Source organism: Apostichopus japonicus, chromosome 15 (assembly GCF_037975245.1).
Source record: "Apostichopus japonicus isolate 1M-3 chromosome 15, ASM3797524v1, whole genome shotgun sequence".
Classification (NCBI taxonomy): domain Eukaryota; kingdom Metazoa; phylum Echinodermata; class Holothuroidea; order Aspidochirotida; family Stichopodidae; genus Apostichopus; species Apostichopus japonicus.
The window spans coordinates 3,768,404-3,780,429 of NC_092575.1; the positions used below are offsets into that span (position 1 = coordinate 3,768,404).

General features: G+C 38.7%; 1 protein-coding gene across 5 annotated transcripts in view; it reads left to right on the forward strand.

The window, feature by feature from the left end:
* LOC139981683 (glutamate receptor ionotropic, delta-2-like) overlaps positions 1-11,236 on the forward strand; it is a 111,911-nt gene extending 100,675 nt beyond the window's left edge. For 2 of the 5 annotated variants that reach the window (XM_071994277.1, XM_071994279.1), the window contains 10 exons: positions 757-948; positions 2,033-2,191; positions 3,320-3,488; positions 4,235-4,258; positions 5,459-5,497; positions 6,901-7,378; positions 7,889-8,150; positions 9,180-9,245; positions 9,511-9,574; positions 10,231-11,236. In XM_071994277.1, the coding sequence (XP_071850378.1) occupies positions 757-948; positions 2,033-2,191; positions 3,320-3,488; positions 4,235-4,258; positions 5,459-5,497; positions 6,901-7,378; positions 7,889-8,150; positions 9,180-9,245; positions 9,511-9,574; positions 10,231-10,244 (1,467 nt within the window). In that variant the 3' untranslated portion in view covers positions 10,245-11,236. The remainder of the gene's footprint in view (positions 1-756; positions 949-2,032; positions 2,192-3,319; positions 3,489-4,234; positions 4,259-5,458; positions 5,498-6,900; positions 7,379-7,888; positions 8,151-9,179; positions 9,246-9,510; positions 9,575-10,230) is intronic. The other 3 variants (XM_071994278.1, XM_071994280.1, XM_071994281.1) reach the window with 3 other exon arrangements.
* The last annotated feature ends 790 nt before the right edge of the window (positions 11,237-12,026 follow it).

Genomic DNA, 12,026 nt, shown 5'->3' on the forward strand with positions numbered 1-12,026 from the left:
ATTGATGACTTTTTGTAAACGATATAGGCTTTACCACAGGGGTAGCCACTTTTTTTGGTACTGGGGCCGAGGGAAGGTTGTTATGACGTCAGGGGGGGTGTCTCCCTTAAGACAAAAATCGAGGGTGCTACATTCTGAAGACGTTTCAACTGTTTTGCAGCCGATTCACACAGAGATTACAGTAACTACTGTAAATCTTCAAACTTTGTACCACATGTAGTAAAAACTGGATTGTGCTGACAAATCTGATAAATCGGTAGCATGTGCTATTAGGATTACAGTAAGAAACCGAGGATATGTTTAATCCCAACAAATTCCAACAACTGGATTTGTTAAAATTACCAATATCCCGAGTTCTTACTGTAATCCTAAATAGCACATGCTACCGATTAATATAGCACCGTCCAGTTTTTACTCTGGTACAAAACTTTAAGATCTACAGTAGTATAGCTGTGTTCTCTGTGTGTTTCGGGTGGCTGTACCGCATACATGCGTTATATGTTTATGACCTGTACTGGCATTTTTGTCTGCCATTAGCTGTTTTTGGGGGGATGGGGCAGGGTTATTGTTTGGGGGGGGGACGGGGGAGTTGTGGTTTACAATCATCTCTATCACACAGATTAAATATGATGGTTGGGTTTGTGTCTCATTTAATATAAATATAATATTAACAAAATCCATACTTTTCTTCTTATTTTTATAATTATTATTGTTGCTGTTGTTTTTGTTATTATTATTATCATCATCTTCTTCCAGGAAGCACCATTCGTAAGTGTAGACGACACGGTCAACGGACCTAAATTTTCTGGATTTTGTATCGATATGTTGAATTACATAGCAAAAGAACTCGATTTTGAATACAAGCTTTATCTAACACCCGATGAAAAATACGGCGGACAGAATCTGGATAATACCTGGAACGGACTTGTCGGAGAAGTTTATTACGGGGTAAATAGATCCTCTATAAAACCTTCTGCATAGTGTATCAAAATCATATAAGGAATATGTTGAAGTGCCGTCAAAACGTTATTTACACAACTGAGTATATTATAAAAAAAAGAAAAATATTTTTAATAAAAAATGAGTGGTTATTTGTTCATTTATTATTAATATTTTATTCTTCAATTTTTCAAATGAGGCATTACCTACATTTAACTTAGCAAGCTGATTTATCATCACTTACTAATCTCAATATTTTACGGTGAATTTAAATCAATTGTTTTTTCTTGTTGTTTCTTGTATACAACTAGTTTATATAGACATTTGACGCGGAGTCTTTATACCACTGTATGGGATTTACTTCACTATTCTCTTACCAGTCTCCATTCTACCGTATATGCACACTCTAAACAACGTAGCTGAAAAAGAGTTGTTAACATTTTAGCACTGCGCCCTCACTTACCTAATTTTTGGGTCAACGCAAATTTCATCTTCCTTACAAATCTCTTTCTCAAGGCTTTAATTTTGAATCCCCTTAAAACTCATTAGTTTTAACGTGTTTGGAGAGCGTGGTGGACAATTGGTTAAGGTGTCGGACTCGTGATCCACCCTTGATCCGGCCTAGTTCATTACGTTGTGTCCTTTGGCGAGATGCTTTATCTCAATTGCCTCTCTCCACCCAGGGGTTTAAATGGGTACCTGTGAGGTAACTTGTGATTGGGCGCAGTATATAACTGCAGCCACCTGGAGGGTTTGTCTCTGGGACAGGTTATCATTGACCAGGGATACTTTAACGCCTGTAACGCGCTTTGAGACCTATTGCTGGTATAAAGCGCTAAATAAAAATCGATTATTATTATTATTAAGTCTCTAAGATCAGCAAGGACCCGAATTCAAGACAACACCAATTTGTGTACAGGAGGGATACATTGAGGTCAATCAGTGAAAAAATCTATTAAAACAAATCAAAGTCAGACGTAAATATTCCATGCACTAAGATAATAAATTGATTAAAACGGAAGATTTTATTTTTTGAAAGCATATCGCTAAAATTGATGTTTTATCAACCGTTGTCCTTCCATTGGTTCAACAGAGAGCTGATATGGCGGTAGCAGGAATGATTATCAACTCCCATCGAGAGGAAGTGGTCGATTTCACCAAGCCCTATATGAATTACGGCGTAGGAATATTAATGCGGAACCCGAATAAAAAGGCAAATCCGTTCGCATTTCTCGAGCCGTTAGATATTACGGTAAGACAACTATATATATTTGTTTATCTCCGTTTGTAATGCTTCTCCGTTTTCTAACCTATAGTAGAGTTCTTGTGTGAAAATGAACCTTGACAGACAATTTTTAAAATAATTAAGTCAAGATTTTTAATTCCTATGTCCACGATTAAGATGTTTACCAGTCCCTATTGGGGATGGGGAGGGAGTATGTATTTGGTAATATCCATAATCAATAACCTTTTTCAACGATAACTAAAGTAAGTATACATGATTGTAACCAAGCACGGTATATCATGAGTCTCTTCCTACACCTAGCCAGGCCCCCATTGTACCGGGGCAGGCACTTCCACACGGTCGTTTACATCTCTAACATCCCTGACCCTATCTAATACAGACATCTGGTATATGTTAGGCCTAGTGATGTTTCGAATCACGACTACCAAAGCCAACCTTTACCTACCCTAGATCCCCCCCCCCCTCCACCGCAATGTAATCGGCCAACAAAGTATATATATATATTGTTTCCTCCCTACATACTCTCTTTACCCCACTTCCAACACTTCTTTCAGTCCATCAACCTATTCCACCACCCCCCCCTCCTACCCCTATAGAATAAGTCCTTGCACCTACACTGTCTCCCTACATCCTGTATGTATATTGCCTCCAACACCTTGCCTAGTGCGCCAACGTTTACTTCTTGTTTCAAAACCACCCCATCCCCATTCTTCTTTCGAGCCACCTCAAACAGAATCGATCAGACTTTTACTTCCCCTATAGTTATACATACTTTCTTGCACCGACTTATTCCCCCGCCCCCACACATTCATTCACTCTCCCACCACCACCCCACCCGCCCGTATACGTCAGAACCCTTATAATGACTATATATACCTCTATATTTTACCCTCTCTCTCCTACAGGTGTGGGGCTGCGTGAGTGTGGCCCTTCCTCACCCACCACCACCCCACCCGCCCGTATACGTCAGAACCCTGATAATGACTATACCTCTATTTTCACCCTCTCTCCCCTACAGGCTAGGGGCTGCGTGAGTGTGGCCCTTCCTCACCCCACCACCACCCCACCCACCCCGTATACGTCAGAAGCCTTATAATGAGTATACCTCTACTTTTTACCCTCTCTCCCCTACAGGTGTGGGGCTGCGTGAGTGCGGCCCTAGTAATAGTGGGCTTCCTTATATTTATTTTGGACCGTCTCAGTCCCTATTCTTTATACGGACGTAGCGGAGGAGAGATAGGCTATGATGAATTCGACCTCAAGAACAGTATGTGGTTTGCCTTCGCGTCCTGTATGCAACAAGGTACGGTATATACTCCGTTACGTTACGAATATCTACGTGTACTGCATCGCTGTGTGTTGTTTCATCCTTATTGTGTGGCGTTATAGGTTACTGTTTCCAAGACGAATGAAAGCATTGCAGTCTAGCCACGTTCATGGCCTACACAAAAACATGCATGGCTCGTTGACCAACGTTTGGAGATCTAAAATATAAAGTCAAATCATTTCATCAAAATGAAAATAAATACATTCTCTATCGTTTTAAACCGGAAAAGTTGAATTTGAATAGGGTGTTCCTGATCATTAGAACGACCCCCCCCCCCCCCATCACTACCTTCCCACCTCCTACTCTTATAACAATTAAAACCCATTTACTCTGGAAGTCAAAGAGGCTTACTATATGCAAACAATTTAAAAGCATTGTTCTTCCAGCTTTATTCTTTCACGTCACAAGTTGAAAACAGAACAATCATGTAACAAAAATGATTGTTCTGTTTACATGTCTTTCACTTCGGTTGTACCTGTTTATTGGCTCTGTTATTACCCCTGTGCTCCTTTTATTAGCGTTGAAATCGTCTGCTCCTCTACTCAGGTAACCATAAAGCTTATTGCCAGGTTTGAGGGTGGGGCAAGAGGAGGGGATGGATGTGGGTTGTGCGTATGTATGTGCTCCAATGTTTTTTTCATTCTTCTGGTTTGTGGTCTTGGTGTAAATTTTGGTCTTCTTCCCTATTTTGTTTCCGCTTACCCTTTTATCTTTCTCCCTAGTGTCCGTTACTCTTAATAGTAAATGTAAGTTGTTAAGCATGACCTTTTGGCCTTACTTTACTCCATGCCTGCCTCTTCTTCTTCCTCTTTTTCGTTTCTGTTCTGCTTACTCTTTTTGCTCTTTCTTTCTCGTTGTTAATATGTTACCATTCTTAAACTCTTCCTTGATAATATATAATTTACAACACAATTGCTAACCTTAACCGTTTCTATGTCGAATTGTATGTATGTTCGTTTGTTTTGATTATTCGTTCATTTTTATGTATGTTTGGTTTTAGTTTTACATTTCTTTAATCATCAATTTTCTTCTATCTTTTATGATTGTCTATTATACATAATAACATCTCAACTTTTATCATTGTCATTATTGATTTATGTTACTTATTTGTTTATTCCTAATTTATTCCTCATTATTTTTTTTCTTCATTTCCCTAGTTCTTTCTTTGCATTTGAACTAATATTTTATTCTTGTTTACATTTTCTTTCTAACTTTATACTACATTTTTAAATAAATATATATAAATATGTAAATGCTCATCATAACATTTATATTTCTCTCTCTCTCTCTTCTCCTCCTTTTTAATACTGTTTTATACATTTTAACAATATTTCATTTCCACTTTATACTTCTATACCATTTTTGACTTTTCTATAAACATATCAAACGCTATAACATAAAAAAACTTAACAAGTGTACTTAAATATTTCTCTAATGTAGAAGAGAGAAGGAAAGAATGAATTAGTCTGTTTGTTTTCCAGAGTGTTCCTCTTGCAGGCATTAATTTCATGCCTGTCTGCCTGTGGTCTTTGCCCATTTTAAACCGAAAAACTTCAACTGCAATGCCCGCAAATTTAGGCCTGCTCAACATTCATTCAAGCTGCCAGTGGCTCTTTTTATGTTTTACTGAAAGGTCTAAAGATATCACAAATTATTCGAGTACAATGGCAGAAATAAACGATTGGGATATTGCACGAAGCATAAAAAGTATTTGACCCAAATGGCGCCTCTTAGCAGGTTAGATGGCGGTATTTCACTTTTATCACTATAGAAAATGTATTCATAACCAATCAGGTAAAATGCTCAAGAAGGAAATTCTGTAAGAGGACAAAAACATTTCTCTCCTTCTTCCTTCAAAAATTTATAGTTATGCAAATTTATGATCAATCTTAGCCAATCAAAACATGATTCCCATTTCTGCGTCTATATTTCTGTGTTTGTTACAGCTAATTGGAACTTGGATATGGAAGAGAACCCAAATCAAGGCAAATATTCTTTCCTTCTTTCTTAGAATTAGAAGAAAAAACATATTCAACTTAACAACTTAACATATTCAACTTAAGCGCTACGAGAATTATTTCATGGTTTGTTTGGCGCTATATACAAATTATGTATTATTATTATAACAGCTATGGTTGCAGCGCTTTTTAACTAACAATCACAGAACCAAAATAAAATAAAACTGTTAGCAAACTGCTTATCCACTAGAGAGCCTGTGTAGGAGAATGTGTAAAAGTAGGTTGGCCTGACGTTTCGATCCTAGCAGGATCTTCTTCAATCACAGAACCATTTTCCATTTCTCGTTGGATTCAATTTTTTTCAAATAGTGTAATTTTCTCTGATATGTTGTATTATGCTGGTCGCATTCGTTGTTAAAGATGGCGGGGTATGCCGACTGCAACGAAACTAGATTCACAGCGTTAAATTATCGTGATTCATATTTGCAAAGTGGGCTCTGTCAGCTTATTGCATCTTTGTTAAGTGGGCTCTTTTCAAAGTGGGCTCTGCCAGTGCACCTTTGTTAAGAACGACCACGCTGTTTTGTCTGCTTCAACACATCTAATGAATGCAGGTAACATTATGTGGTATGTGGTACTATATAACCGCTGGGTGCATTATGTGGCATACTTATGTATATATATATATAAATATATATATATATTTATATTGGCCAGATGTTTTAAACTCAAACAAAATTTAACTCTCCTCTGATTGATAATTCTTTTTTTTTTTACCTTTTGCAAAACTTTGTAAAGACCTAGTTGAAGATGGATTAAATGAGGCAGATGTGGGTTAGGCGGTGGGTGACCAGTAGTGGGAGTGTGGATTGTCAACCGTAGTGTGGTGGGCGACGAATTGGGAGGGAAACTTCACAGACAGGTAAACGACGGAGAAATAAAATAAAAACATGTGCTCAGAAAGGGGCATATATTTTGTGAAAATCGAATGCGACAGGGGGAGAGTGGGCTTACATTCGTAGACCACAGCGGCTCTTTAATTGAATGGATAAACGAACATTGGAAGATGGACTCAATTCGGGAGGTGGGAGGGGAAACGATAAGAGGATGCGAGGGGTTGCAATAGTTTCAGTTACTGTTCTTTTTATACTCTTTGATAAGTGTCAAGTCTATACTGTAAAATAAAGGGAATAAACTCAAACGGTATCAAGTTATCACGATTTCTAATATTTTTGCGGTTTCGAAACTATGAGGCCCTTCATATTCCCGTTTCCCTCGCCTTCTTCTTCATACCCCCACCCCACTCCACCCCCACCACAAGAGAAAAATACCCTAAGTACACCGGAAACAAAAATATGACGTCTCTAGGAATGTATTGATTCCGAAATAACTCTCTCCTTTTCCTCTTACTCTCTATACCTCTATTGTAGGGGGTGACTCAACCCCGATCTCGATGTCCGGGAGAATCCTCAGTGCGTTCTGGTGGTTCTTCGCCCTCATTATCACGGCTACGTACACTGCTAATTTAGCCGCCTTCTTAACGGTGACCCGGATGGAGAACCCGATTACGTCACTGGATGACCTCGCACGTCAGAGTGTGGTGGTTTACGGAACCATCGAAAATAGCAGCTTACACAGATTCTTCGAGCAACGGAAAGAGGAGTCACCGTACGACATGATGTGGTCCCAAATGAACAAAGCCGGAGTTGACCCCTGGGTCAAGACCGCGGAGAACGGTTACAACCGGGTCAAAACGGAGAAATACGCGTTCTTCTGGGACGCTCCAATTTTAGATTATATCAAGCAAACGGAATGTGATTTAATGACAGTGGGGAAACCATTTAATTTAAAGGGATATGGTATCGCTACACCGCAAGATGTCCCATACACGGACGACCTATCCATGGTGTAAGTTGGAATCTTAGCTTTATAGATTTAGAATTATTTATATTAAAAGGAGACACCAACCCAACCATCACCATTGAACAACTCAACCCACCGCTCCTCACTCCACCCCTCCTTACCCCCACTCACGACCAGGAGACACTAACCCAACCACCACCATTGATAAGGCTCAACCCACCTCCTCCTCATCCCACCCCCTCCTCACCCACTCTCCACGGGCAGGAGACACAAACCCAAGCATCATCGTTGATCAACACAACCCACCCCCTTATCACCCCCCCTCCGCACCCCGCACCCCGCACCCCACCATCCACAGCCAGGAGACTGAAACCCAAGCATCATCAACATCATCAACAAAGCTCAACCCACCCCACCCCTCCTCACCCCACTCTCCACGGGCAGGAAACACATCCCCAACCATCATAATTAATTTATGTGATAGAAATAACTGTCGTGTGACAACTTCAGCAAAACAGCTAAAAAAAACACTCCTTCTCTATACGTTACTTTCAGGATACTTAAAATGCAAGAAAAGGGAATCATAGAGGAATACAGAAAACGTTGGTTTCTGAAGGATTCGCAGTGCAGAGAGGAACAAAAATCTGACGCCAACACGAAGGCCGACGCTATACAACTCCAAACGATTGGGGGCGCCTTCTACGTTTTGATGATGGGCGGAATTCTAGCTTTCGTGGCAGTCTTTATAGAGCACGTTTGGCATAAACCTTCATTCTACCGCAAGAAGAGAAAAGAACTAAAAGGGAATAGAGAAAGGGTAAACTTTGGAATTATTCGATTATTTCCATGATTGTAATGCCCTTTGGGACAGGGCTGGGGGGAAGGTATGCGTGTGTGGGGGAGGGGGAGGGGAGGGGAGGGGGTAGAGGACTGCACTTAAAATCACCCTTGACGATGGCAATTGTCGTTTCCTATGTATCAAGTTGACTTAAGTGCGCCCTCATAATGATCTCGATCATTTTGGCAACTCCGTTATCAAACTAAATCGAGGCTCAAAACTTTCTTCGGAAGTTCTAGCAATTTTTGCACCAAGAAATCAGCTATTAAGAAGAGACGGGAATCGTAAAAGAAAAGAGATTGGTTAAAGCTTAATTAATTGATCCTCCTTTTCCCGTCTGTCAATCTCTGAGAAAATGCAAAGTGAAACGTATGGAAGATGAAAAAGACGGTTTTATGTTCCTTCTTTTTCTGCCTATTTTTCCTATCATTTTGGAGAAAAAATCCATTGTGGCCTTTCAAATTTTGTCAAAGAGTCTTTGCAACCTTTTTGAAAGCTGAAAACTGCTTCCCAAGGCGAAATACAAGGCAAGATGTCACTTCCCCTAAAAAATTACTTTGCCTCTCTTCATCCTTAAATCGAAACCTGTGGGCGGGGGAGGGGTAGGGGTAGGGGAAGGAGTGGACTCACTCATCTCCTTTCGCACCCCCTTTACAAATGAAATATCCTTCTTAGTATCATGGTATATGTGACATTCAGTACAATTTCTGACCTCGTAAACTTTCATCTTCCCGTGCGATGTTTTTTAAAGTACAGTGTAGGTTATTAAATAACTTTTGAAATATTTTCAATTGCGTTGTACTATTGAGTGAACGTAATCCATAGCTTTTTCACCCCTCCCCTCCCTCCATCCTGTGCTGGCCCGTAGCCAAGAATTCGGGGTTTTAATTAATCCTGTTATAAACAAATTAAAAGCGAGAAACAACACAAACAACTTAGAAAAATTAAGAAATCTACAAACCAAGTAGTATTCAAAGTATTTTGTGGTGCAATTTGTTCCTTGTTTAGGAATGGGCAGAGAAGCTCCAAGGTGCAAGAAATAACGGCATGATAGCAGAATGCAGTTCAGCAAAGGTATGCTAATATTTTCCCTTGACATTTCCTTTGTAAGAGGAGCGTTTGCTTCTTGTTCTTTGTTTTTGTTTGTTTTTTTATTTTCGATTTTGCCATTTTTCTTTTTGGGGAGGGGGGGGGGGGAGGGGGCCCAAAAAATTGTATGATGTGAAAAGAGAATTACTGCGAAAAAAAATTGAGAACTTACAACGTTTGTTTAACGATGTCGGTAATTGGACTGTTGGTATTTTTTTTAAATACTTGGCGCTCTTTCTTTTTTTAATAGTTGATGACTGACACTGACCCAATGAGCCTCCAACCACTGAGATCAAATCCATGGAATGTAGCAGGTAAATAAAAGCATCCACAATTTAAAGATGGGTATTTTGTTGAGTTGAAATTTTGGACCATTCTTGACAAAAGGCAGAACAAGGTTTTAGATCCTAGTACTTTTAACCACGCCATGTAATAGTTAAAGGTGTAATAGTCAAAGGTGTAATAGTTAAAGGTGTAATAGTAATATAATGTAATAGTGGTAATAGTTAAAGGTGATCACTATTGGCCCCAAATATGATAGAAAGTCAAATAATGGTCACCCATATTAGAACTTCAACAAGATATTTACTACCGCCTTTTTAATTGTCTAATTAAATACTTCTCAATGTCTGAAGGTAACTTGGAGATGTAGAACCACCAGGGAAGTATATTTAAAAACTTCTATTAATGTTTGAGAATGTAAAAGTTTGGGGTATATATACTGATGATCTTTAAGGAGACTATAAAGTGACAGAGGAAACACACAAAACTTTTAATATAGCCTACTATACATAGTGCACGGGGTGTTGACAAAGCCTAAGCTATCAGTTTGGATTAGACCCATATCTTACCTCTCATAGTATAAGTATATAGCAAGTTTATTTTTTTCAATATCATTTTATTATTAGGTTTTCTACGTGGGCCTTGTCGCAAATACAATTTTCTTTTACCATATTTATTATACCCACAGAAAGTTCCTGTTGATGTCTGTCATATGATACAGTAAATTCAGTAATCCATGCAGAACGATGTGCCGGGCGAATAACTTTCGCTTTGCAAATGGAAAATTCCATTACGTCACACGGAGGATGCGCAGAAATGTCACCAATCACGACTTGGTAGAAGAACAACCACTCCCTACAAATGAGAACTTTAGATTCATCTTTGCCTGTAGTATATGTAAACCACCTCTTTCTGATTGTAGAGATTTTCGAGGAACTACATATATATGGTGCAGGTGATTTTGTGTTTGAAAAATCATTATTGTACGTTACTTCTCGGGTCATGAATTGAACGGCGATATTTCAATGACGTCACTCGGTCGACTGCCCGAATCATTCGGTAGTTGCCTTTTGGATCTTTCTCGTTATTGACTTCTCTTCTTTTTTTTACGTTTATTTTCCTGCAAATGATTATTATCTCTTTTGAAGGAGAAGGAGGAAAAATGTTAAGATTGCTTTGTTTTTCATTGTAAACAGACTTGATTTAACAATCTGTTCCTCTACTTATTTTACTATAGCCTATTATTATCATGATCATACAATTGTTTTTCTCTCGAATCATTGGCAAATGACGAGTGTCTCTGTAAATGACACATTTACTTTTACACTTTTCATCATGTATGATTTTTTTTTTTGGCCAACCAATTTTTTTCAAGACAGAATGTTAACAACTACAAAATTTACAACACGATTACAGTACGATCAATATGCTCGTCATATTAAAATAAGTTGCTTTTACTATTTTTTTTTAATAACTAATTTAGCAACCCAAGTCTTCTCGAAAACTTATGTAAATATTATTTCGCATCATTGAATTTATTACCCATAGCAAAATAACGAACAAATGTGTTATTTTATCTGCTCTTTTCAAATCAGTGAATCGCTTCCAAATTTCCAAATTAATATATATAGCTTAATGTACTTGGTTTCCTATACTTCAACCACTTTCTTGCAAACTCGTACTCTATTACTATATAAGAAAAAGTCTAGCAACTCCAAATCGGCTAAAATGGTCAGTTAAGAAAGAGTTACATGTTACTGCAATGTCAGTAAGACGAGTAGCCTGTGTATGAATACCCAATACCCTGGCATTCTGCTGTTACAGTGCGCCCTCACATCGTCCTTCGAAAATCTGTCAAAACCGTTTTTTCCCCTTACAGGCAGAAATGTGGAAGGGCGCCCTCAGTATGATATTATAATTCGACGATATTTATATATATATATATAACGAAAGTCTTGACCAAGGCTATAACCGAGTCGCCGCTGCCTACTCAAGGGACCGAATGCGCCGAATTTTTCGTTTGGTCGCGAAAGGGTGATATAGTTTTGTTCGAGGCCACAAATGCGTCGTTGCTTTCCACTGGTCCCACGAATGGTGCCGTTTTCGATCACTGAGCCATGCAGACAACAAATGTATGACGTAGTTCGCCCACCCGCCTGCGCTTATAAGTTCTTCCTGTTTCTTCCTGTTTGGATGACTCATATTGTTATTCTATTGAGGTATTGAAGTTGCCATATTTCTATACAAATATTGTTTAGTATATATCTCCCGGGTCTGCATGATAATATTATGCCTAGTCATTCATTGATAACCTTCAACCCTTTATACAGTTTCATCTGACATGCTTACGTCTATTCGTTTTGAGCATATTCTTTTTTATCTTATCTTTTCATAAATGAATAAGATAATATCTAACAACGAAACGGACTATAATATAGACTTTCTGACTCACCATGCACACGAAAATAACAACAGCTCCATTTT